Source organism: Amblyomma mixtum, chromosome 9 (assembly GCF_055824585.1).
Source record: "Amblyomma mixtum isolate Tamu chromosome 9, ASM5582458v1, whole genome shotgun sequence".
In the NCBI taxonomy this organism is placed as follows: domain Eukaryota; kingdom Metazoa; phylum Arthropoda; class Arachnida; order Ixodida; family Ixodidae; genus Amblyomma; species Amblyomma mixtum.
This window is the reverse complement of record NC_143020.1, coordinates 69,154,389-69,181,263: the sequence shown is the minus strand read 5'-3', so window position 1 is coordinate 69,181,263 and position 26,875 is coordinate 69,154,389. Positions and strand designations below refer to the sequence as shown.

Below are 26,875 nucleotides of genomic sequence, written 5' to 3'. Positions count from 1 at the left end.
TTGCGGACTGGTGCGCAAGAGGACCGCATTGCTGTCCTGCATGCACGTGCTGTGCGACTCGTGCTACGAGCAATGCGCCCAGGAAGAGATGCACGTCTGTCCGCTCGACGGCAGCGAGTGGCACGACGAAGAGGACGTTGAGTGGAGGGACTTTCCTCCAGATCAGCTGCTGAGGCGAGAGGTTAGTCACTCAATTTCCGCCCTTTTCTTTGTCTTGTTCTATCGTCCCCCCCCCCTCTTTTTTGGCAAGAAACCGTTCTTATTAATTTTGCAAAAGAAGTTGCAGTGCCACACGCTGGACAAGATATGGGCAGACGGAACCACTCGCTCTGACTGCTTACCAAAAAGTTTCGCTCCATTTTTGTACAGCGCAGTATTGTGGTGTGCCATGGTAGCGCGTTCGTTTGTCTGTTATTTTCTCCCGTGGTCTCCGCTTTGAATTCCCGAGAGTACTTGCCTTAACTCACGATGTCCATGTCAAAATATATCCATGCATTGAATAGAAAGCTGCCCCGACAGGATGTTTTGCGGGATCATTCAAACGAGTATACCGCGGAACGATTTATGTGTATTCTAGCCTTAACACGGCCCGCACCAAGAAACCGTCTGGAAATCTTCACCGCGCAAGAAGTGGTCCGTGGTCTTTAATTCGGGATCGTCTTCTTCTTCTTCTTCTTCACCTCTTTATAATGCCGCCGCGGTGGCTCAGTGGCTATGGTGCTCGGCTGCTGACCCAAAAGACGCGGGTTCGATCCCGGCCGCGGCGGCTAGAATTTCTTTGGAGGAGAAATTCTAGAGACCCGTGTACTGTGCGATGTCAGTGCACGTTAAAGAACCCCAGGTGGTCGAAATTTCCGGAGCCCTTCACTACGGCGTCTCTCATAGCCTTAGTCGCTTTGGGACGTTAAACCCCACAAAACCAAACCTCTTTATAATGGCACATACCCCCGTGGGGGGATTGGCCAAGGTGTAGTGGTATATGTAACGAGATCGTCAAATCCCAATTTAGTCCTCGTCTTTCACTTTCACGCGAAACAATCAAATTCGTTGTCTTCTTTGCACACTTTGCCTGCGTTTTATTCTTCCTGCAAGCTCCGCTTTTCGTTCAATGCGTTGCTCGTTTCTTTTCTTTGTTGTTTGCGAGGAATACGTGTTGCGGACAAAAAAATACTGCCACATCATGCAGTAAGCGAGCAGCGATAACAACTAGCAGTCGCGTGTGCTTTCGCTGTCGGATGACGACGGCACCAGTGGTGACGGGCGTTATGGGTGCATGTGGGAAGAGCCGGGCAGAGGAGACTATTTGAAGCAGCAGCTTTCACCGCTTCGCCTAATCTCGCTGATTTCGCCGCTGTGTGCGGCGGTGAGGCGGTGTTGAACTGGCTTTTCGACAGTGCCCGATACAGTTAAAAATGGCTGGTTAACTTGCATGGCGCTGTGGAAATGGTTGAATGAATGCTGCTCTCATTTGCTGATTATTTTGTACGCTGAATAGATAGGATATACTATAGAAGCCGTACTATGGAGCCGCACAGATTGCTCGGACGTCTGGAAGCTTTGAAGGAAAGGACACGTATTTCTGCAATATTGAAGGCACTGTAAGATATGGACCGAGTTTCCCCTTTACACGCTCGCATTCTTTCTGGCTCTCCGAATCTGTAAGTATTAGAAAGTGGGTGAAAAAAAATATTTAGTAGTCAAAGGTGATCGTTGTGCGTAATATTTTTTCTTACGTCATGGTGTTTATTAATGGGCTAAAAGAGAAAAAGCTATGGTTATGAGCCTTCTTATCTGTGAAGGTCCGAGTGGTACGCAAGCAGCACAGCTAACTGAGCTAATATTAGAAATCTATGGGCAAAGGTGGGCCTTACAAAGGACTAGCGTGAAGCCATCCATATCGAATATTGGACCATTTACCTATCCTGCTTGGGTAGATTTAAGCATTGCATTAATTGACTGTCGCAGCCAGCTACTCTGAACGTTTGTAATGCTAGATGAGCTAAAATAAACCGTGAACAACAAGCCCTGTCAGTGAGGTGCGCTGACGACTAGTGGGTAAAAAACTTCCTATTCCTGCTTTTTCGCGACGAAGAGAATTCTTTTTTTTTCATCTTTTTGCTGGCGTGGTCCACCGCAATGCGGTACTGTATGTAGTAGAGTGCACCTTTTTTGTAAGAAGTCAACCGAATTGGTAAGCGTGTTGCCGCTATTGTCGCAGGCACAGTTTTGGATCATATAACAGTTGTCTTTCAAGCGGAACTGCCACTGTAGCTGAATAATTTCCCTATTAGTGGGGATTGTTTCGGTCCCGATGAAAGCGACCTAAGCCAAACAGATTAAGGCATGATATTTTTGCCTACGGGTTTTCAACACACATCTATCGCACGGTTGCTCAAATGTTTGAATTCATTAATGCTTCAAAAAATGAAAATCTTTTCTTTTCTCTTTTCGTGTATCGTATCCCGTGATCAACACATAATACATTTAGGAGGTAATGTGATTGTCGAAGTTTACTTTTCAGAACCCTACCATACAAACCGTTGTTTTCTACTCTTTATAATGAATTGACGTCTGCTGATCAAGTACGGTTGTAGGTTTACATGAAATAAAAGGCAATCAGGCATTCCTTCATTCGGTAGGAATCTCGTCGCTGCGTTTCTCTGACTGGTGTTCCAAGAGGCGTAGGTGTTTTCTAAAGCTGTGTTCTTGGTCTATCACCTTTTCAACGCTTTCTTCCCAGCTTACCTGGACAGCACGGTATCTCATGATTCTACCTGTGCGACCATATATACAGCGCGCACATACAAGGCTGGGCCCATGCTGTGAATTGGCAAACACCTAATTTCCTGTATCATATCTATGCCAGATTTACTAATCCTTCCAAGTCCACCTCAAGAACAATATTCCTCCCCGCACATACGCATCCACTATTAAAAAATTTGCTCAATACGTGCTCTGTGTAGAATGTAGGCTTCAAATTGCATCGGTACTCTCCTGAAGTTGAGGTCTGTTTGAGCCTGCATTTCTATCCAGGTTAAGCGGCGGGCTCCCACAGAAGAATAAGCTTTATCTTCGCGATAAGCTTTGTTTCTTACCTGTAACCTTTTTGTTTCCTGCCGGGAGGAGGCGGACCACATGGATATCCTGTACAAGGATTTACGCTGCTGTGTATGCACGGTGCGCGATATGTCATCATCAAACTAGTCTGGGCTTATAAATACGTGGGTGATATTGTTATGCAGGTCGATGTTCTATTGTAATTGAGGTCCCTCTGTGGACAGACGGACAAAATTACCGCAGGTTAATCGTTGCTGCCCGTTGCATTGGAGTACTGCAGGAAATGCAGCGACGCATTTGCATGTGCAGGAAGGTACATTTTCACAGCGCTAGTTCTCCGAGAGCTCCCATAGAGGCGAGTGTATCTTTGGAGGAAATCGTCCTAGTCCAAAATTTTTTTCTCTTCTTATTCGAAGCTCACAACGATATCGTAAAAAGCCAAGCCTTCTCTCAACGCTGCCATATATGCAGCATGCGCGCAAATAGAAATAGATGGTGTCTACTGTTGTTCGCTACTGCTACTTACTGCTATGTACGTCAGTCGCCAGGCAGAAGGAGCTAAATCAGGGCGCATAGGGAGGACTAAAATCGTGATATAGGGGACAGGAGTGTGTAAATATAACACTATAATTTAGTTCATGATTTACACTACTAGGAGTCGGAGTGAGTGGACGCGTAGAAGTGAAAGCGCAACCGTGTCTTTGCCATTCCTGTGTTGCAGCTACAAAATTGTAGATTTTGAAGAGCAAAGCTGCTAGATCCTGCTGCCCCTGCGCCCAACCAAGAGCTGACGTGAAATCACAGCAGGAATTACCTTAAAAATAAATTAAGATATCAATAGTTGGAGACGTAATAGTGATTTCAATGAAAATACTCTTGTTCGCCTTGCAGGTCAAGTGCTGGAATGCAGAACAAGGTTGCCAGCATATGACAACTGCTTCCATGATCACCCACCATTTCCTGCGGGAATGTGTGCACCATTCTACTCGCTGCACGAAGTGTTCGAACAGCGTCCTCTGCAGCGAAGTGTGCGCGCATCTCAGATCGGGAACTTGCGGCTCGTTGACTGACGCCTCTTTGGAATCCCAAACCAATTGCGACCCCAAGGATGGAAATGTGTCCTTTGCTACTTTCTGGGAAGCATTTCTAAAGCAGGCGGATGAAATGAAGGGCTATCTCGAAAGAATCACTGCTGATAATAGCACGCACGGTGACAGGTTGAATGAAATTTCTCATGATATCAACGCATCAAAAGAAGCCTTAAGACAAGAAATCCTAGCGTCGAACGCGGAGATTAAAGAATATTTTACCACACGCAGCGACACCGTAAACAATATTTCCGCAGCGGTAAACCGACTAGAAAGAGCACTGACAGATCAGTTGGGTAATATCACAACGGAAACTGCAGGAAGCATTTCTCAATTCACAGCTGCCCTGGATCAAGCCAGAACAGAAGGGAGGGAGAATGGTCAGAAGACGTTGGAGTGCATCACAAAAGTGCACACACTCGCTCAGCTGCAAGCAAATCGGTGCGAGTTTTTTCTACAGGGTGTGAAATCCCTCGCAGGGAAAGCGCTGAACGGAGGCACTGCTTGGTATTACAACGAGAGGGTGTACCTGCGTGGTTATTGCATGTCACCCGGCCTATACTTCAAGAAATTAGGTGACTCGGTTAGTGTGCATATTTGTTTGCAGCTGCACAAGGGCGACCTGGACGACGTTGTTCTGTGGTCATTCGAACAAAGGATCAAGCTGAACTTCGTGCACCCGGAGGGTGGCGCCGAACGTGAGGTCGAGGATAAAACAATACGTTCTAGGAAGTTTTGCCAAAAGCCCGAAACTTCGAGCAACCGTGGTGTTTACTTCACGACGACGTCGTTTGTCCTCGCGGATCTCCGGAAACGCGGCTTTGTTGAGGACGAAAAGCTTCGGGTCAAGTGGGAGCTCCTGCCTTGAGTACCTCTTCTTCCAGAAAAGCAATCACCCTTTATAACAAAGGTAACTATGAGGCTGTAAACAGGGCGTTGGAAGCTTACTTCCCAACTTTTAAGCGCTCTTTCTAGGAACAAACCATCCACGAAAATTGGTCGATGTTTGTTCATAAAATGAACGAACTTACTAACAAATATATTCGCAAATGCAGCTTCCACGCAACCAAACAAACTCTGGTTTACTAAGGCTCTTGGAAGTTTGGAAAACAAAAAGAAATGTTTGTTCCGCAGTGCTAAACAGACTGGAAATGACTGCGCATGGGAAAAATATTACACTGCCGAAAAGACATACCTGGCCGCAGTAAAGAATGCTAAACGCTCATTTTATTATACTGACCTACCCTACGTACTTAAGGATAACCCGACTAAATACTGGCAGCGTTTAAACCCGCCATCTATACGCACTACTACCCTGACTGATGATTTCGGGCGTGCTGTTTCCGACGTCGAGTGTGCTAACATATTTAATTCTGTATTCACTCATGAACAGGAACCGCCCCCTCTCATGACAGCAAATGACCAAAGAAGAGTAATGGAAGCCGTTACTTTCTCTGGAGCCGGGATATCATGTCTTATAGATAAACTAAAACTGACATCATCTGCCGGCTTTGACGAAATCAACACCAAGGTACTAAAAAACATTAACCACACGTCTGCCAAATTTGTATGCCTGATGTTCTCACAGTCTCTTTCTACAGGTGTCATACCCCATGACTTGAATGTGAGGAAGGTCGTTCCGGTCCACAAGTCGGGTAACAAAGATTCACCACTTAATTATCGACGCATGTCACTCACCAGCATACCATGTAAACTCATGGAACACGTCATTTACTCTTTAATGAAGCATTTTCTGGATTTAAATAATTTTTTTCACTCATCGCAGCACGGATTTCGCAAAGGATACTTTTGTGAAAGTCAGCTAGCACTTTTCGTTGATGACTTGCATGCCAAGCTTGATGCTAACCTCCAAACTGACGCAATTTTTCTAGACTTCGCTAAGACATTTGACAAGGTAACTCATAACCGCTTATTTCTGAAACTCTCTCGCCTAAACATGCATCCCGACATACTAGCATGGATAAAAGAATTCTTAACTCTCCGCTTCCAATCAGTCATTGTCAGTAAACAAATGTCTAACCTCCTACCAGTCTCCTCAGGCGTGCCCAAAAGGATCCGTCCTTGGGCCACTCTTGTTTCTAATTTATATTAACGACCTACCTGAGAAATTAGATTGCCATATTCGAATGTTTGCTGACGATTGTGTTATTTACAGAACAGTCAGTAACACCTTCGACCAACAATCCCTTGAAAATAATTGAACTCACGTGGAAGACTGGTGAAGTGAATGGCTAATGACACTTAACATAAGTAAATGCGAATATATGTCGTTCCATCGCCGCCGTTACCCTCTTCTGTTCCAATACAGCATATCTAACGTTCGTCTCGATCTTGTCGAATCATACAAATACCTTGGTGTTCATCTTTGTCAGGATCTTACATGGAATACGCATATTTCAAACATCGTATCATCCGCTAACAGAACACTAGAATTCTTAAAGCGTCACCTACGATCTGCACCTCAGCATGTCAAGCTCCTCGCATACAAATCATTAGTCCGATCAAAATTAGAATACGCATCTCCCTCTGGTCTCCAAGGCAAGCATATCTCTGTAATTCAATTGAAGCAGTTCAAAACCGAGCAACTAGATTCATTCATTCATCGTATTCCTTTGATATCAGCATATCATCCCTCAAATCACAGTCCAGCCCACCTGCCCTTGCTCATCGCCGCTACGTTGCTAGTTTATGTTTGTTTCACAAGTTTTTTTACTCTGAGCTACGATAGGAAGCCTACTTCTGCGCACCACCACCACGCATCTCCCTCTGCACCGGTCATCAGCGGCAAGTGTCACGACCTCGCGCCCGCACCACTACATTTTCTTCTTGATTCTTCCCCCGGGCTACGAACGACTGGAACGGCGTTACCGAAGAACTTGCTGCTATCACATGCCAATCTTTGTTCCTGGAAAGAATCACGCGGGCACTTGCTGAGTGGGAATCTTATATTTATATAACTCAACTTATCGGTTACTTATTTTGTTTTTATTTTCTGTGTGCCCCACCCCTTATGTAATACCCTCTAACGAGGGTCTTTAAGGTAATAAAGTGAAGTGAAGTGAAATGTGTTAACTGAAGGGAAAACTACCCTTGTGTCATGTCTACTCTCGTATAGGCCAAATCAAATCATTTTATACAAGTGCGCTTTCGACCTGCCGACAGCCAATACTCTCATCAAGTGAGGGCAAGGCCCCAGTCCGGTTACAAAAGCGGATAAGGTGGAAAGAAAACTCCGCCAGCAGCATTCCCTTGGAAAGTCCTAAGTTCTGGCCGCCACTTAGCTTTAACACAATACACGGTGGTTGAAATGAGCTGTGTATGCGTAAGGTTTTGCGTGCCGCTGCTTCTGTATGGCCGCCGTGTTGGCTCAGTGGATATAGCACTCTGCAGCTGACCCGAAAGACGCGGATTTGATCCCGCCCGCAGCGGTTGAATTTGGATGGAGATGAAATTCTAGACGCCCATGGATTATGGGATCTCAGTGTTCGGTGAAGAATCACAGGTGGTCGAAATTTTCGGTGTCTTTCAGGGAACTACGGCGTCTCTCGTGGCCTGAGTCACTTTGGGACGATAAACCCCGACAAATCAAATCACATTTTGCAAAGGAGCCGTGGTCAAATTGTGAGCAAATGTCTTAGGAAGACGAGTGCGGACCTCCACGGTGCAAGCATAGAGGTATTTAGTTAAATTCTAAAGAAAACGAGGCTTCTTTCACTCAGTGACTGTTCTTTAGTATAATTTTAGCCTGCCTTAACCATGGGACAGGAGCCGTGTAAAAATTTGCATTGCCGCAAGTCGAGTTTCATACCCAATAAAAATGCGTGAGGTACTGGGAAAGCTGGTGTAGCGCCCTCTCCCTTGAAATCACGTCGAAGTTTCTGAATATTGTCTGGGAATTACTTCGGAAACTATTCAACCGGTGTGACGTTGCAGATGTTTGATGTTTTGTGGCACACCTCATCAGTGAAACACAGGTATTGTCTTCCGCTGTCTCCTCGCACACGTTCATCAAAATGGATCTTCTTTGTGTCGGGCGGTGTGCGCTGTCCAGGTGTTGTGCTTATCACTGCAATGTCGCAGCTTTTCGCATGATCGCGGCCGAGAGCTTCCATTGCTCCGCCTATGTACTGTCAGCAGCAAAAGTTTGCGGAATCTCCAGCGCGTGGCGGAGCGGCGCAAAAATGCATTACAGCTCCATCTGCTGCCTCCAAGCATGTTGTCGAGGCTTGCGGAAATTGCGTCTGAAACACGCTTTGTGCGTGCCTGTTCTTTTCTTCGCTATCAAGCATGCCTTGGCGCTTTCTTCCCCGTGGCGCGCTTATCTGAGTCACGGGGGCCGCTGAGGCGCTGTTTGACGTTCGCAGCCGGTCCTGCTTATGCTCGCTCGAGCGATGGGAGCACTTTACACCATCGCAGCAGCCGAAAGAGACGCGGAATGATGGTGACACAGTGATTCATTGCCAACGGCGAGTGGCAAAAGCGGATCCCGGCGAAGACGCAATGAGACATGCTTGGTTTGGTTTGGTTTATGGGGTTTAACGTCCCAAAGCGACTAAGGCTATGAGAGACGCCGTAGTGGAGGGCTCCGGAAATTACGACCACCCGGGGTTCTTTAACGTGCACTGACATGGCACAGTACACGGGCCTCTAGAATTTCGCCTGCATCGAAATTCAACCGCCGTGGCCGGGATCGAACCCGTCTCTTTCGGGTCAGCAGCCGAGAGCTATAACCACTGAGCCACTGGCGGCGGTCAATGTGAGAATGAAATGTTGATCCTGTGTCCCATGCTCAGGGGAGCGGACGCGTCTATGAATGCGGCAGAGGCATCCACGCAAAGAAGTCGAGCTTTAATATTACCATCAGCATCATTACAATCAGCCTGACAACGCCCACTGCAGGGCAAAAGCCTCTTCCATGTCTTTGCAATTAACCCCGTCTTTTTCAGCTGCGTACACTGTATCCTTGCAGATTTCATAATCTCATACACCGAGCTAACTTTCTGCCGCCCCGAGCTGCGCTCGCCTGGTTCGCATTACATCCTCTGCCCAAGCCCAATTCTTCTGGTCGATTTCGACTTGGATGCCATTAACTCACGCTTGTTCCCTCATCCATTTTGCCTGCCTTCGGTCTCTTAACGTTACATCCTATCAGTTTTCTTTCCACAGCTGGCTGCGTTGTCCTGAACTTAAGCCCAACCCTTTTCGTTAGCCTCCACGTTTCTGCCCCACAGGGGAGTACCGGCCAGATACAGCAGTTGTGTACTTTTCTCTTGAGGGATATTGATAGACTGCCATTCGTGGTCTGAGAGCGTGCCATGTGCGCTCTAGCCACTTCTTCTAGCTATTTCTCTCTCATGATCCGGATTAGCGGCCACTACCTGACCTAAGTAGACATATTCCTTTGTCATTCGTTAACCAATTGTAAACTGGTATTCCCTTGCGAGACTGTTTATCATCACTTTAGTTTTCTGCATTTTAATTTTAAGGCCTACCATTCTGCTGTGCCTGTTTAACTGATTGATCATGCTTAGCAGCTCACCTCCTAAGTTCGGAAGGGAATGTCATCAGCGAATAGGCATTTACTTAGGATATTCTCGATTAACCGTTATCCTTAATGCAGGCCTCGGGACACCTCCTGAAAGCAAGCGGTGAATAGCATTGGCGAGATTGGGTTTCCCTGCCTGACACACTTCCTTAATCAAATTTAATTGCTGACTTTATAAGGATTCTTGTAACTCTGTAGTTGTTATAGATATCTTTCACTATTTTGACACAAGAGTCTTAAACACCCTGATTGCGCAATGCCTGCGTGATTGCTGTGCCTTCCGCTGAGTAAAATGCTTTCTCGTAATCACCGAAGGATATGTATAGGGGTTGGCTAATTTTGAGCATTTCTCTATCGTCTGATTAATAGTGTAAACATGGCCTATTATTGAATACCCTTTACGCAAGCCTGCCTGACAATTTGGTTTATTTAATTAAGTCCGAGGTTGTCTGGATTCTTTTTTGCGGTTACCATAGGAAGTACCTTGTCGGCAACGGACAGTATGCTGATAGGTCTAATTTTTCGAGTCCTTGACGTCTCGTTTCTAATGAATTATGATAATGTTTGCGTTCTTCCTAGCTTCTGGTGCTCGAGGTGGTAATGCATTGTTGTGTATAGGGTGGCAAGCTTTTCAAACACAATCTCCGCTGGTTCCTTCTAGAGATCTGCTGCTGCTGATCCTGACCGCCTACATTCCCTCTTTATATTGCTTCTAAGCCTTTCTTTACTTACTCTTTTGTTATCGGGGGTGTCCCATTACTGTGCACTAATGCCTGTCTCACGGACGTTCTGTTACATTGGATACTGAATAGATTTTTGTGGAACACTTCGGCTGCTTTAGCTATCTTATCCATATTTCCAATGACATTGCCCTCTTTGTCTCTTTGCACATACATCTGGTTTTGACCTATGTTTAGTTTACGCTTCACTGCTTTTACGCTACCTCCGTTCTCCATAGCATGCTCGATTTTCTTCATATTAAACTTCCTTATGTCTGCTACCTTGCATTGTTTATTAATTTTGATACATGTACCAGTCACACCACTGATACATACACCAGTCACCATCGTCAAACTTATCATTTTTAATTCCATAGCTCGCTGCGTTGTTCTGAACTTAAGCTGAACCTTTCTTTGTTAGCCTCCACGTTTCTCCCCGTGGGTGAGTAACGCTATGTTACAGCTGCTGTGTACTTTTCTATTGAGTCCTATTGGTAAACTGCCATTCATGATCTGAGAGAACCTGCGATAAACGCGCCACCAAATTCTTATTCTTCTAGTATTTCCCCCCTCATGATCCAGATCAGCTGTCACTACGTGCCCTAAATAGACATATTGTATTACTACTTCCAGAACCTCGCCACCAATTGCGAACTGCTGTTCTCTTGCTAGACTGTTGAATAATACTTTGGTTTTCTGCTTGTTAACTTTTAGCCCTATCGTTCTGCTCAGCCTGTCTAACTCATTTATAATGCTTTGCAGTTCATGTGCCGAGTGACTTAGCAAGGTAATGTCATCAGCGAGTCGCAGATTACTTAGGTATCCTCCACTAACTCTTGTCCACAACTGTTCCCATTTCAGGCCCCTGAATAACTGCTGTAAACAGGCGATGAATAGCGTTGGAGAGATCTTGTCTCCCTGCCTGACACCTTTCCTTATTGAAATTCTTTGTTGGGTGCCATCGCCCTTTAAACCCATGCGGAGTGTTGCAGTTTTAGAGTTCAGTGCCGAGGACAATGCAATCAAACGGCTTGCATAATACGGAAGGGACGTTGCAACCAGTGCTGATATATTTTATTCCGCCAAGGAATATTGCGCACATTTCAGTGAAGTCATTAGTTTCCATTTTCCACTGTTTAATACTCATCTTGTGTCGTTGTGAATTCAGAAAGAAGTACTTTGCGAAATGTGGATTGTGAGGATTTAACGTCCCCAAGGAACACAGTGGCTATGAGGGAGGCCACAGTGAGGGGCTCCGGGTTACTTTTTGTTGGTTTTTTCGGAGGAAAGGAAATGACGCAGTAACTGTCTCACATACCTGGGTGGACACCCGAACTACGCCGTAAGGCAAGGGAGGAAGGTGGGAGTGAAAGAAGAAAGAAAGAGATGCGGTAGTGGAGGTGTCGGGAATAATTTCGACCACTTGGGGTCCATTAAGGTGCACTGATATCGCACAGCACACGGCCTCCATCGAAACGCGACTGCCGCGGCCAGGTTCGAACCCGGGTCATCTGGCTTAGTAGCGGGCAACCGCAAGTGGTGTTAATCAACCACTCTCCACCTCGGCGGATAAAGACGTAGTGAAGTTCATAAACCACCAAACAGGAATTAACTGAATCTGCAAAGTTCCCAGTTATATTTATCAGAAATATAAGCATAATTAAGATACGTGATGTTCTCGTGACATAAAATGTTTTCAGTGTTTTAATGGGAATTATATTTTATAGGCCACTTCAAGTGAATTGAATGACGCCGTTGGAAGTGTGAAACGATCGCAATCAAGCAATTTTATTCAGAGGCCGCACTAAGGTGAAATAGGACTCATACTTGCCTTTTTTATTTACACAAGCGGAGAGAAATACGAAGCCTTTGAGTGCCACGAGAAAGTTAAAAAAAGAACAAAACAGCCTTCAACAGGTTCATTGTATGTACTGAACTTTTGTGCTGAACAAAAATTCAGAGGTGTAAGTACTTCGAAGACTGGAACGTTAGAAGCATGCACTTGTAACACCGTAGAGTAGGCTGCATGTTTCGCTGCCCCTTGCCTCAGGCGTGCGTTGCAGTGAAGACCGTGTACGGAGCAGAGGTGGATTAAACTTCAACATTACTTTTCGACTAAAACAAAAAGCGCTCAAGTTTATCTATTTGCCTGCTTGAATTCGCTGTATTTTATATCTTTAGTAGGATCACCAAAGTATGCCGTTTCCGAATTTCTCCTCCATCGAAATTCAGCCGCGGTGGCCGGGATCGAACCCGCGTCTTTCGGGCCAACAGCCGAGCGCCGTAACCACTGAGCCACCGCGGAGGGGTCCCAAGAAATTATAACGTGTCAGTGACAAAATACACAAATTTCTCACCTGAAATATTTAGCTCTCCACACTGACAACGCTGTATCTCAGCTTGCCCCGGAAGAATTTGATTTTGACATCAATTTCACCCGGTAAAGACTGGCTGCGTGCAACCTTTCATTTTTTTTTGAAATACCAGGGGAATGCCGGGAGGATTTATTGGTCTAATGTTCTAAACCAAGACCGTAGGTTTTTGAGTCATGCCTTGGTGGAGAGCACTGTAGCAATCCGATCATACCAGTGGTATTTCAACATATATTGGGGCAGTTCTGCACGGAAAGTTTGTCTTTCGCTGGCATCGAAACACCGGCACGGACGGGATGCAAACCGTGAATCTCGAACCCGCGCCCCTCGGCGGCAACGTTACTATTCAGCGTTAAAAACGCCACAGCCACTCGGCGCCTGCAGCGAATCACACCTACTTCCTTATTTTGTAATGTATTGAGAAATTGTTATTTCGACCATTAGGCGGTGAACGGAAATTTATTATTCGCTTGATCGCTTCGAAAAGAAGGCCACCTGACATACAGCTACGCATAGAAGAGGTTGTGAATGCAGCTCAAGAGATAATGAAAGCCAAACGGGCGCAGCGGGCGATACGTTCCACAAGAGGAAACGGTTGCTGGTGTTATAGTGGCCCTGAAGACCAGCTACAAAAAAAATAGATATTCTTATATTCCGAAACTCTGGTATTCTTATTTCCTGCAGTCCGTACGCGAATGGAAAGCTTTGCAACATGTATTACCGCGCAGCGAATATAGAGACAAATGCTTGTGCTCTCTGAAAAAGGCAGTGCTTTGTTATACGCATTGTTGACCCTTTTTCCTCATGTGCACTTGTTTTCTTTTATTTTCTTCATCTTTCAATCCGCTCCTGTAATGACCCCTTCGGGGTTGGCAGTATTCCGAATAAATAAATTTTTTTTTTCTTGCAGGAAGAAGTGTGTGTGGTGGGTAAGAATGTCGGTCGAGCTTCACTGCAGATTTATGTTTTGCTCATTTATATGACACTTAAACCGGTGATTTTCTGACCGTCTCCCGCTGTAGACATCTCTATTCACAAAATTGACAGCGCAGCTTTCACGTTTCCTCGAGTAGTTATAAAGACGGTTTTGTAAAAGCTTCGTGTTTTGCCTGTCCAGGTCAAGTGCTGGATTGAAGACGGAAACTGCGAGGCTGTGAGGCCAGCACTACAAATCGTCCAACACTTCCACCATGAATTCGGATACCATTGGACTTTTTGCAAGAAGTGTTCGGCCACCGTCCTTTGCCGCGACATCTGTGAGCACTTAAGATCAGCGTGCTGCTCTACAGTGACGCTTGCTGCATCCGAATGTCAGGAGGGCAGCTGCAGGGGGCAAGCGGCGCTTACATCGTCCTTTAGAAATTCACTAGAACGGCACGCCTATGAAATAAAAGCCCTCCTGGAGCGGCTGCTAAGTGCAAGGGGCGCGAATAGTGATCGACTCAGCGAAATTGTTCACGGGGTAAACAACTGCCAACAAGCACTGAGAGAAGAATTGAGGCAAGGCACTGACAACGTACAGAAAAGAAGCCGCCGCGGTGGCTCAGTGGTTATGGTTCTCGCCTGCTGACCCGAAAGACGCGGGTTCGATCCCGGCCGCGGCGGTTGAATTTCTTTGGAGGAGATATTCTAGAGGCCCCTGTACTGTGCGATGTCAGTGCACGTTAAAGAACCCCAGGTGGTCGAAATTACCGGAGCCCTCCACTACGGCGTCTCTCATAGCCTTAGTCGCTTTGGGACGTTAAACCCCATAAACCAAACCAAAACAAAACAAACGTACAGAAAACAGTGATCCAAGAGGCAGACAACCAAATGTGAGAACCTCGTGACTGGCAGAGAAGGTGCGTGTATGAATTAGCTGCATTCAAGGAGGAAACGAAAGAGCGTTTGATTGCAATTGGGGATATTATGCCACGGATTTTAGGCCCCATGGATAGACTACAAAAAAAGGAAGATGAGGTGGTGAAGGCAATGAGAGCGAACTTTGAGAAGGTTGCCTAGATTGCACGTAGCATCGAAGAGTCTAAGGAAGAAATGAAAGAAGGTAAAAAGAGAGTTGACATGGGAAAAAAAAACTAAGGAAGACAGGACAGCCTGTATTGATGTGCGAGTTTCTCGTGACTGATGTGAGCTTACAGCGAGAGAAAGCTCTTCAACCTGGCTTGAGTGTGTACGAAGGTGACAGAGCATATCTACGCGGATATTGCATGTCCCCTGGAGTCTACCTCAAAAAGGAAGATGGAAGAGTTATGCTGCGTGCATATTTCCGTCTGCACAAAGGAGAGATGGACGATGTTGTTCAGTGGCCATTCAGTCAAACAATCAAACTGCACGTTCTTCATCCCAGAGGATGTTTAGAACGCGAGCTCAAAGAAAGCACACGTACATCTCTTGGTCCTTGTGCAAGGCCGAAGGTGTTAAGCAACGAAGAGTCGTTTGGTAGTAATGCCTCACTCAGTCTTGATGACCTAATCAGAGATGGCTACGTGCAAGACGACAAGCTCAGCGTGATGTTCCAGGTTCTACTGCGATTGGAGTCTGAAGGACAGCAGAGGCCCGGAGAGCCATTCAGCACGCATACACAACATTACTTGATTTATTTTTATATGTGTTATCTGGGGATATGTTGAAGGCCTGACGGCATTTACTCCTCTTAACTTGCCTCGGAGACTGTTTCTTCGTAGCAGTGTTTGCCCATATATATGAACTCTGAACGGCGGGCGAAACGAGAAGCAGTGATACTCGGATAAAACAAGACTCCTTCCATTCTGGCCACTGTGTGTGCGTGTGCTTGTGCGTGCGCGCGCGCGTGCGCGCGTTTGGTTTGTGTGCTTGATTTATGGGTTTGGTTTATGGGGTTTTAACGTCCCAAAGCGACTGTGAGGGACGCCGTAGTTTAGAGCTCCGGAAATTTCTACCAACTGGGGTTCTTTAGCACTGACATCGCATAGTACATGCACTGTAAACAAAAATATACGCAAAAGGGAGTAAAAATGGTGGCGGCCACCCATTTTACTCCATTTGTGAAAACATTTACTCGATGAGTGGGGAGTAAAAAGGTGGACTGCCCTCCATTTTACTTCCATGAGGGAATAATGGAGTTTAAATGAGGATTTACCAGAATTTACTCCAGTCTAGAAAGGGAGTTAATTGCGCCAAATACTCCACCAGTGCCGAAATGGAGTAAAAAAAACACCATTTTGTGCAATCCGCCACGCCATCTAGCGCCTCGTCTGCTTCTGGTCAGTCGTCTGATAATGGCGGTGAGTGAAGACCGCTTTGTTACCATCGTCGCTGGATCTCTGCTCACTTCTGTTCCTTTATGAACGCCTGCCGCGGTACAAGATATCGGCTTGTCGCCGTTTTCCGCTACAGTACGGTACATAATTGAATTGCTCCTTTGAAGCTTCCAGTGCTCTAACCATACCTAACTTTCCTTTGTTTGTGTCGCCACCCCGTTACAGCCTTCGCTTTGGCCTAATTCTCACAGGCTTTTTTCAGTGTGGTCCTCGGAGTGTATTGCAGCAGATTATGTGGTTCATGAACGTGGAACTGTGATAGAACATAGTGTCAACCCTGAGCTCTTGATTGAGCTCATGAGGCTACATTTTTCCTCAGTCATATTGAAAAGCTAAGCCTTAATGAAGTGAATATGGAAGCAAACACTGCCATTCCAAACTACCATCAGGGATGTTTTCAACTTTTCTGCTCTTCTTTTTAGTCAAATACAGCGTGGTGCATGACCGTGAAAACTGCCCAGCGACTCCTTCTCAGTTTGGAACTGTTGATTATAATGTTACAGCCCTTTAACTACTAACACGGCCAACCAAACGAGCTCGTAAAGCAAAGGGAGACGACAAGCAGACGACTCCTGCCGCCTACGCCGCCGCTGGGCTTGCAGACAGCGAAAAGAATGCGGGACGCGGAGTTACATTAGGGCAGCGCAGTTTCCCTAGTTGGGTTGCCGGCGGCCCGCAGAGCTACTGCCCGTTTCCACCGCTGTCACTGTAAGAATGAGCCTGAATGAGGATATATAAACTATAAATATCGCGCCATTTTCGGGATCCATTTCTATAAGGCAGTAAAAAATTTACTCCCTTTTCACTCCTTAATAACTCCCTTATATAAGGGAGTAAATAAAAAACTCCATACATATGGAGTAAAAAAAACCTCCTTCAAACCTCCTTCAAAAGGAATCAAATCGCTCGAAACAGATGCGCTGAAATGCGCCTCTTCGGTCTACTGGAGCGAACAGGTATACCTGTGTGGCTACTGCATGTCACCTGGGCTAAAGTTCGTAAAGAATGGCGTTTGTGTGCACATGACGGTTGCGCTCTTGATTAGGAAGGGTCACAATGACGACGCTGTTCTGTGGCCATTCCCGCTCAAGATACGGGTGGGCATAATACACCCACAATAAAAGATGCCATGTGTCGTTGAAGTCAAGCCAGCATTCATTGGGACGCCATGCAAAAACCTAAAAACTTCAGTAACACAGGAATGAATTTCCTTCATCCGTTAATTAATATTAGCGCTCTACAGAAATAAGGCTTCGTATTGGAGGACAACCTTCGGATTATGTGGGAAGTGCTTCCATGAGTCGCACTTGCACAAAGCGTTGATCGAAAGCCATTTCCTTGTTCTGGCATCTTTTTGAGCACTTTGTTTTTAATGCTTAGGCTGCGCAGTATTCCGGAACTTATCCGCCTCGGCAATTTTTTCTACAACTGCATTCACTATACACTTTTGTTCTTATATACTTGGGTTTAACTTGAAAAAATTGCCTTACTAGCAAGAAAAAGATGTAGCGTAATATCCTAAGCACATGGTCTTTTTCCCCACATTCATCGTTTCATTTGGTCAAGTTTGGGTAACTAGACATCTGAACTTGTCCGTGTGTCATCCATACCAGACCGCAAACAAGGAAACATTTGCCGAGGCTGACTATGAGGTCAGTAAGCATATTGCTGTGGGCAATGGTGTTATATTAAGCGGCTGTGGTGCTTCAAAACACGGCCTTTATTTCCTCCAGTTTCCACCCTAAGCTAAACAGGTAATGAAAAGTAAGGTACCATTGTGTTATTTATTTTTTCACTGATTCGTGTACAGCCAATTTCAACGTCAAGTGAAGAAAAAAGCGCCATAGACAAGGACGTGACACGGCAACAAATACATTGAACTAACAACTAGGGTTTATTGTCAGACAAGAATTGTTTATAGGTCACACAAAAAAGAGCAAAAGTGCGTCAGTCGGGCTACTATCAGCTGCGAAAGAACATAAAAGGTAACTTTGATGAGTCAGATGGCGTATGAAAACGCCATCTGCCAAGTAAAAACAGTGAGCGAAAATAAAATTGACATTCATATCTAAAAAAGGGCGACCAACGAACAATGGCGAATCATGTTGGACACTAATAGTGCCGGAAGGGAATGAAAAATTGCCGCAGGCCTGGCTGCAAGTAATTGGAGGGCTTGGAGTCTTTAACAGTTTCACAAGGAACAAACAGTTTCCCAAGGAACAAACAAAGTTCATGGGTAACTTTCTTTAAATACCAGCAGAATGCCTGAAGGATTTTGTGAAATGTGTGGGGGAATACCCGAAGGCGAAGTAGATTTGAAAAATTGGAGTAATTATTCACTGACGTCCAGCCAAGCGAAGCCATACGGCAACAAAATAAAGCTGCACAGCTTTCTCAGAAACGTCTTGGTTAAAGAAGAATGAAATAAATCCAAGAGGATTTATCAGGCGCTAGGTCCTAAACCAAGAAAAGCGTCGTAGCGCCGAAAAGAAACACACACTAAGTTAGATGGAAAAGGCGCTACAACCCTTTTCTGGAAATACGCACCAACTAGCCGCCCGACAAGTGTTACTCCTAAACCAAGGCTGTCGGTTTCTGAGTCGTTGGTTGGTGAAGGGCACTATAAGAAACTGTTCCTAACACTAGTTTTTCAACGCAAACCGGGGTAGTTTTGCAAGGAAAGTTTGAGCTTCCGCTGGCGTCGAAACTCCGGCACGGACGGGATGCAAACCGCTAATCTCGAACGCGCGCACCTCGGCGGCAAAGTTGTAACCGTGAAATATTACTATTGAGTGTTACAACGCCATGACCACTCAGCGCCTGCAGCAATTCACATAGAGTATTCTCCTTTTTTAACGTGTTGCAAAATTTCATTTCTGCCATTAGGCAGAGAACAGAAATGTATTATTCGCTTGATCCCTTCAGAAAGAGAGCCGCCTGAGTTAAAGCTACGTATTGGAGAGGTTGTAAATGCAGCCGAAGAGATAACGACAGCCAAACAGAAGCAGCAGGTAATACTTTTCGCGAGAGGCAGTGGATGCATGCCGCTCTGATAGTCGCCCTGACGACCAAACGAAATAGATAAGAGCCCGCACGGAGAGGGCGGAAAAATGCAGTTTTTCAGGCGGCGGGGCAGCGAGCGCACGCGAAGAGTGATGCCTCCTGCCGCTACCCAATATACCCTGGTCGGCTTCAGCCCGGACCTCGACTGGAGACCTCTGAATTTCGTGAAGACCATTCCGACGAACAGGGTGTGCAGTGCCTGCGGGCTGGTGCGCAAGAGGACCGCGTTGCTGTCCTGCATGCACGTGCTGTGCGACTCGTGCTACGAGCAATGCGCCCAGGAAGAGATGCACGTCTGTCCGCTGGACGGCCACGAGTGGCACGACGAAGACGACGTCGAGTGGAGGGACTTTCCTCTAGATCAGCTGCTGAGGCGAGAGGTTAGTCACTCAACTTCCGCCTCCCCTCCTCCTTTTCTTTTAAAGCTAAAAACTATACTCCTTTCCCCCTTAGCCTGAAGCTCAACTGGGTCTTTGATTTGACCTCTAATGGGAGGCGCGCCGCATGTCGAAAATCGCGAGCGGCCGGGGCCTCGATCTTCTTCTTCATCGTCGCCATAGCTGCGCGCTTGGCAGTCACGTCCACCGCGGCGCAGGCCGCTGCTCTGCCGCTCATTCTCGCCTGTGGCCGCACGTGAGAGTCACCTGACTCGCTCTTGAGCTTGGCGGTCACGTCCACCGCTGCCCCGACCGCCGCTCTGGACGCTTGATCTTGCACTTGTGGCACGTGGTTTGCGCTCGCTGAAGTCCTGAAAAAATACAGGTGAACCACAGCTGGACAGTGTATAACCATGCTTAGGAACTCTCGCTCAGTTTATGCTGGCTGAGGTGAGTTGCGCCACAGCCACTTTTTGTCTGGAGCTGTCGATAACCTTCATTTGTTCCGGAAAAAAGCCTTCTACAAAAGAAATCAAAATGCAACACGCGGAACAAGAAGTGGACAGACGGAACCACTCGCTCTGACTGCTTAAGAAAAAGTTGCACTCGGTTGTATTAGAACGCTATATTGCGGTATACCATTGCAGCCCGTTGCTTCGTCTGTTATTTTCTTCGGCCGTGTACTGCGCTTTGAATTGCCTGAGTATCAGCCTTAACTAACGATGCCAACGTCATTAAATAACCGTGCAATGAATAGAAACCAGTTTACGACAGGATGGTTTGCGGGATCATTCAAACGCGTATACCTCGGAATGATTTAAGTATGTCGTAACCTTAATACAACCGGAAGCAAGAAAGCGTCTGGAAATCTTCGCCACGAAGAAAGTCGTCGTGGTCTTTAATTAGGGATAGTTATGCCCCAAGTTAATCCTTTGTTTTCATTTCCACGCGAAACAATCCATTTTTTTGCCCTGTTTACCAACTTTGCCTACTTTTTATTATTCCTGCAAGCTCTGTTTCTCGTTCAGTGCGTTGGTCTTTTTTATGGTCTTTGTTATTTGTGAGGAACGCATGTTTCGAAGAAGGAAGGAAGGAAGGAAAAACTTTATTTTACTCTAGTCCTTTTTCCTGCGGTTTGGGAGCATCTTCAGAGACGTTTTCTCCTTGATTTTACCCCCAGGAGTCTTCTCTGTCGAAGTCGTCCGCCTCTAATCAGTGGTCGGTTGCCCTCAGTCCAGGGCTCCGCTGGCCACTGCCGCCCGTTGAGCTCGCTGTACCAGACCTTCTTGGTCTTCACAGCGGTCGCTGGACAGCAGAGTCTCCCACTGCTCCGCACTCGGGTTTTGTATTTTGGGGACCACGTCTATGTTTTGGCAGGCCCATGTGATGTGGTATAGTGTAGGTTTTTCGTCGCACCAGGGACATTTGTCCGCGTATATGGTAGGGTGCATTTTGTTTAGTATATGTAGGTTTGGGAAAGAGCCTGTTTGTAATTGTCTCCAAATGACAGCTTCCTCTCTGCTGAGAGATTTGTGCGGTGGGGGATACCGCAATCTTCTGCCTCTGTAGTTTTGTAGTATGGCCGAGTAATCCCTGGGTGCTGGCGCGAGTTCCGCGGGCTCATCGGATGCTCGGAAAGTAATGTATCCTCGAGCTATCCTGTCGGCCTCTTGGTTCCCTGCCACCCCCGTGTGCCCCGGTACCCACACAATTTTGTGTGGGATCTTGTCGCTTTGTTCTTCCTGGTTTTTAATTCTGTCGCTCGCTGCGAGGAGTATACGGAGCGCGTGACGACCTATCCTGCCATTCATGTAATTTCGGCAGGCTGTTTGAGAGTCGGTGAGTATTGTTAGCGACCGCCCGGTTCTATAGCCCTCCGCCACCGCTAGAGCAACGGCTACTTCCTCGGACTCTGCAGCTGTGCAGCCTCGGAGAGACGCGCTGGTCATTTCGCGTAAAGACGAATCGACCACCGCCGCCACAGCGATTTTGGTGTCTCCTCCTCTCCAAGACGCGTCTGCATACACGGTCGTGGCTTGAGGAGCGTATGTTCTCACGCAAGATCACAAGTCTCACGCATGATCACCCGCATCACCAACAGGCGACATGGCATGCGTGAAGAGGACACACTCAAACTAGTCAGAAGCCTTGTAGTTAGTAGAATCACGTACAGCCTACCCTACCAGTGCCTCAACAAAAACGAAATACAACAAGCGGATGCCCTGCTACGCAAAGCGTATAAGACAGCGCTCCGACTTCCGCGCAACACGTCAACCGAAAAACTCATGGCCCTGGGATTACATAACACCTTTGAGGAGCTACGAGAGGCGCAGCTTGAGTCGCAAAAACTCAGGCTGTTGCAGACAACAACTGGAAGAGCGCTCCTGCAGAGGCTCGGATACCGCGAGCAGATGCGAGAAATGACGAGGACGGCAACGATCCCCGACGAGCTTCGCAAGACCCTCAAGGTAGCGCCAATACCAAAAAACATGGATCCCAACCTCCATCGAGGCAGAAGAGAAGCGAGGGCCGACTTCATGTTTCGAAGAAAAGAAATCTTGCCACATCATGCAATAAGCCAGCGGTGATAAGCATTCTTAATCTCATCCGCCAACCTAACTTTCTGCCGCCCCCTGCTACGCTTGCTTTCTGTTGGAATCCACTCCGTTATCCTTAAGGACCAGCGGGTATCTTGCATTGGATTACATGCCTTGCCTAAGCCCATTCTTTCCTCTTGATTTCGACTAGGATGTCATTGACCCTCGTTTGAGGGTTGATGACTTCCAAATTAATGGTGGTTAATAAGAGAAGTTTAAGTTGATGCAGCGGCCGCAGCTTGCAAAGGACAGGGGTTAATTGGAGAGACATGGGAGAGGTCTTTGCCCTGCAGTGGGCGCTGTTAGGCTGATGATGATGATAATCATTCGGAGTCTTGTATACTTTTACTGTCCGATGACGCCGACAGTAGTAGTGGCGGGGGTTATGGGTACATGTGTGAAGAGCCGTGAAGATGAGGCTGCCTAAAGCAACAGCTGATAAGACGCTGATGAACGGACTGTGAGACAGTGGCCGATACCGTTAACAATGGCTCTCTGACCTTGCATGGTCCTATGGAAATGTGTGTATAAATGATGCTCTTATTTCCCTGATATTAAGCATGAAATGCTTTTAGCCCCCGTTGTCGGCAGTGTGGTGACGTCACGCCGAGACCGAGAGCCATCATCCGGGCACTGAAATCCACTCATCCGGGCACTGAAATCCAGTCATCCGGGTACTGAAATCCAGTCATCCGGGCACTGAAATCCAGTCATCCGGGCACTGAATTCCAGTCATCCGGGCTCTGAAACGAGAACATTCGGGCACCGTACGAGACTTAGCGAGATTTAACGAGACTCTGTAAGCCCTCCTACGCGACCGGCATGCAAGCGCTGGTTGGTCTCCAAAGGAGTCAGTAAAAATAACTGCTGCCAGTGCCTTCTCGATGTTTATCAAGATATCAGACGCTGTGCGTTTGATAATGCACGGAATTATAATTTCCGATTTCTAATAACGCGTGCAAAAAGCACATAAATGCCACTATAGACTTCGTTGTCATACGTTATCTCTTAGGGGCTTCGCGAATCGAAGCAAAGCCGCGCAGGCGCACAGGGGCCCGGGGGAGAAGCGCTGCGTTCAAAGGGTAAGGCATCGCGCCGAACGGGCGGTGGCGTTCCTCCCTTCCATTACGGTGTGGTTCGGGTGTCCACCGAGATGGCAGAGAATTACTGCGCCATTTCCTTTCCTCAAAAAACCTTGCGTTCAAATGGCAAGGCATCGCGCTGAACGGGTGGTGGCGTTCCTCCCTTCCTGTACGGTGCGGTTCGGGTGTCCACCGAGATGACATTAGGCCCGTAAACATTTCATGCTTACTCTACTCTCGGTTACGGGAGAGGCAGAGATTTTATAAACGCTGACAGCGCCAAACAGAATGCTTGTCTTAGCTTTACATATCAATATGTGCTACCTGTTATCTTTTTTAAATGCTGGATATGCAGGATACACAGAAGAAGCCGCACTATGGAGCCGCACAGACGACTCAGATGTCTCGAAGCTTTAAGAAAAGGACACGTATTTCTGCATTGATGAAGTCACTCTTGAATATGGGCCGAGTTCCCCCTTAATACTCTCGCATTCTTTCTGGCTCTCCGGATGTGTGAGTAGTCAAGACTGTGCGAAAAAAAAATATTTAGCAGTTAAAGGTGATTGTCATGCGTAGTGTTTTATCGTATGTCATGGAATTTTGTATTGCGCCTAACGAGAGAAAAAAGCGATTGTTAATAAACATTCTTATCCGCGGAGGTTCCACAGGCACCGAAGCAGCACAGCTAATGGGCCCGAATATAATTGACAAAGGTCGGTCCTACAACGGACCAAAACTAAAGCATTCATTTCCAACATTGGACCGATTGATTATGCTGCTTGGATGTAGTGTGCCGAGCTGGACCTTAATTGACAGCCACAGCTCGCTAATCTGAACAATTTTAATGCTAGATGAGGCAAAATAGACCGTGGGCAACAAGCTCTGTCAGTCTGGTGCGCTCATGACTCAAAGGAAAGACCTCTATTTCTGCTTTTTCGCGAAGATGAGAGGCTTCAGTTTTTTTCATCTTTTTGCAGTCGTGGTCCACTGCAATACGGTACTGTGTGCAGCAGAGTGTGTCCTTTTTGGTAAGAAATGAAAGCGACTGCCTAAGCATGTCGCCGCTGCTGTCGCAAGCACGGTTTTGGTCATTTGAATAGCAACTGCCATTGCAGCTGAACAATTTCCCAATAGTGGTATTTGTTTTGGTCCTAAGCGAAGGTAGATGAGCTGAACACAACTAGCCGCGATATTTTTGCATAAGATTTAGAACTCTAATCGAACGCCGGGTTGCTCAAATAGTTAACATTCTTTATTGCTTCAAAGGATGAAAATCACTTCTTTTCCTTTTTCATGTGTCGTATTCTGTGACCAGCATGTAGTGCATTTAGCATGCGTAGTGAATGTCAAAGTTTATTTTTCGGAACACTAGCGTACAAACCCTTGTTTTTCATGGTTTACTCTTCATCATGAACTGACGTCTGGTGATCCAGTATGGTGGCAGGTTTATATAGAATTAACTACAATCAGTCATGCCTTCACGCGTTAGGAATTTCGACGTTGCGTTTCTCTGACTGCAGTTTCAAGAGGTGCAGCTGCGTTACTATGTTGTCGTCTCCGTCTACCACCAATCCAACATTTGTTACCCAGATTAACTGGAGAGCACGATATCCTATGATCCTACCTTGTATGAACGCGGCCATAATGCGGCATGCGCACAAATAAACATAGGTGCTGTTTAGTGTCGTTCTGTGCTGCTGCTTACTGCAATGTACGTCTATCCGTAGGCAGACGGTCCAAAATGAGGGCGCATGGGGAGAACTAAATTCGTGACAGCGGGTACACGAAGGTATAGATATAACACTAATTTAGTTCACGTATTACACTACTTTGAGTCAGAGTGAGGTTAGTGCAGAAGTGAAAATAGAACAGTGTCTTTGCACTTCATGTGTTCAGGTATAAAGTTGTAGATTTTGAAGAACAAACCTGTATAGCATCCTACTGTCCCTATGCTCAACCAAGTGGTGACGTGAATTCACCGCAGGAATTAACTTAAAAAACAAAAAATTGAAAAAAAAATCATCGTTGGAGAGGTAATAGGGATTTCAGTGAAAATACTCTTGTTCGCCTTGCAGGTCAAGTGCTGGAATGCAGAACAAGGTTGCCAGCATGTGACAACTGCTTCCATGATCGCCCACCATATCCACCGGGAATGTGTGCACCATTCTACTCGCTGCCCGAAGTGTTCGAACAGCGTCCTCTGCAGCGAAGTGTGCGCGCACCTCAGATCGGGAACTTGCGGCTCGTTAACTGACGCCTCTTTGGAATCCCAAAGCAACTGCGACCCCAAGGATGGAAATGCGTCTTTTGCTACTTTCAGCCAAGCATTCGATAAGAAGGCGGATGAAATGAAGGGCCATCTCGAAAGAATAACTGCTGATAATAGCAAGCACGGTGACAGGTTGAATGAAATTTCTCATGATATCAACGCATTGAAAGAAGCCTTGAGACAACAAATCCTAGCGTCGAACGCGGAAATTAAAGAATATTTGACCACACGCAGCGACGCCGTAAACAATCTTTCTGCAGGGGTAAACCGATTAGAAACAGCACTGACAGATCAGTTGGGTAATATGGCAACGGCAACTGCAGGAAGCATTTCCCAAATCACAGCTACCTTGGAGCAAGCCAGAACAGAAGGGAGGGAGAGTGGTCAGAAGACGTTGGAGTGCTTCACAAAAGTGCATACACTGGCTCAGCTGCAAGCAATGCGGTGCGAGTTTTTTGTAAAAGGTGTGAAATCCCTCAAAGAGAAAGCGCTGAAGGACGGCACCAGTTGCTATTACAACGAGAGGGTGTACCTGCGTGGTTATTGCATATCACCAGGCCTAGATTTCAGGAAAACAGGCGACTCCGTTACTGTGCATGCTTGCTTAACGCTGCACAAAGGCGACCTGGACGACGATGTTCTGTGGCCATTCGAGCAAAGAATCAAGCTGAGCGTCGTGCACCCGAAGGAAGGCGTCGAACGGGAGGTCGAGGATAAAACAACACGTTCTCTGACGTGTTACAAAAAGCCGGAGACTTCAAGCAACCTTGGTGTTTGTCTCCTGAAGACGTCGTTCGTCTTTGCGGATCTCCTGAATGACGGCTTTGTTGAGGACGACAAGCTTCGAGTCAAGTGGGAGCTCCTGCCTTGAGTTTCTCTTCTAAAGGCACAGGGACAAGGAAGTGGCGCGTGTGCATGGTAGTAATAATTTTTCTTCGTGAGAATTTCTTGAGAATTGAAATTCGAAGAAAGCCTCATGGGCAATGGAATGTTTAACCTTTTTGTTGAAAATAAATACGCAGTTTAACTGCAATTTATTAAGGTTTGGATTTGACGGCATTGCTGTTTTTCCCTACCTAACACTACTTTTAAGATCTTATAATCTCCGTTGCCACTCGCAAATTTGGTTTGGAAATGAAAGCATTCACATCTGCTCATACCCAGCTTCACATCGATAGCTGCATATGCCATATTTCCGGGTATAAAAAAGCCTCCGTGTTCATAATGTTTTCCAAAAGAATACTGCGACGCTCATGTCAGAGTACCCCGCCCCCCCCCCCAGCCCCACAATAACCCAGAATTCCCTCAAAAGCTGCACAACATTCTGGACGAGCTTACAACAAAACACCCTAATGCACACGTGCTCCTTTTTGGAGATTTTAGCTA

At 46.5% G+C, this 26,875-nt stretch overlaps 1 protein-coding gene across 1 annotated transcript; it reads left to right on the top strand.

Annotated features, from left to right (window-relative positions):
* Nucleotides 1-19,232: 19,232 nt before the first annotated feature.
* Nucleotides 19,233-26,490, top strand: LOC149329566 (uncharacterized). Its single transcript, XM_089562297.1, has 2 exons — nucleotides 19,233-19,544; nucleotides 25,296-26,490. Exons 1-2 carry the CDS (start codon nucleotides 19,257-19,259, stop codon nucleotides 26,358-26,360), a joined length of 1,353 nt encoding a protein of 450 aa, XP_089418423.1. The 5' UTR covers nucleotides 19,233-19,256; the 3' UTR covers nucleotides 26,361-26,490.
* The last annotated feature ends 385 nt before the right edge of the window (nucleotides 26,491-26,875 follow it).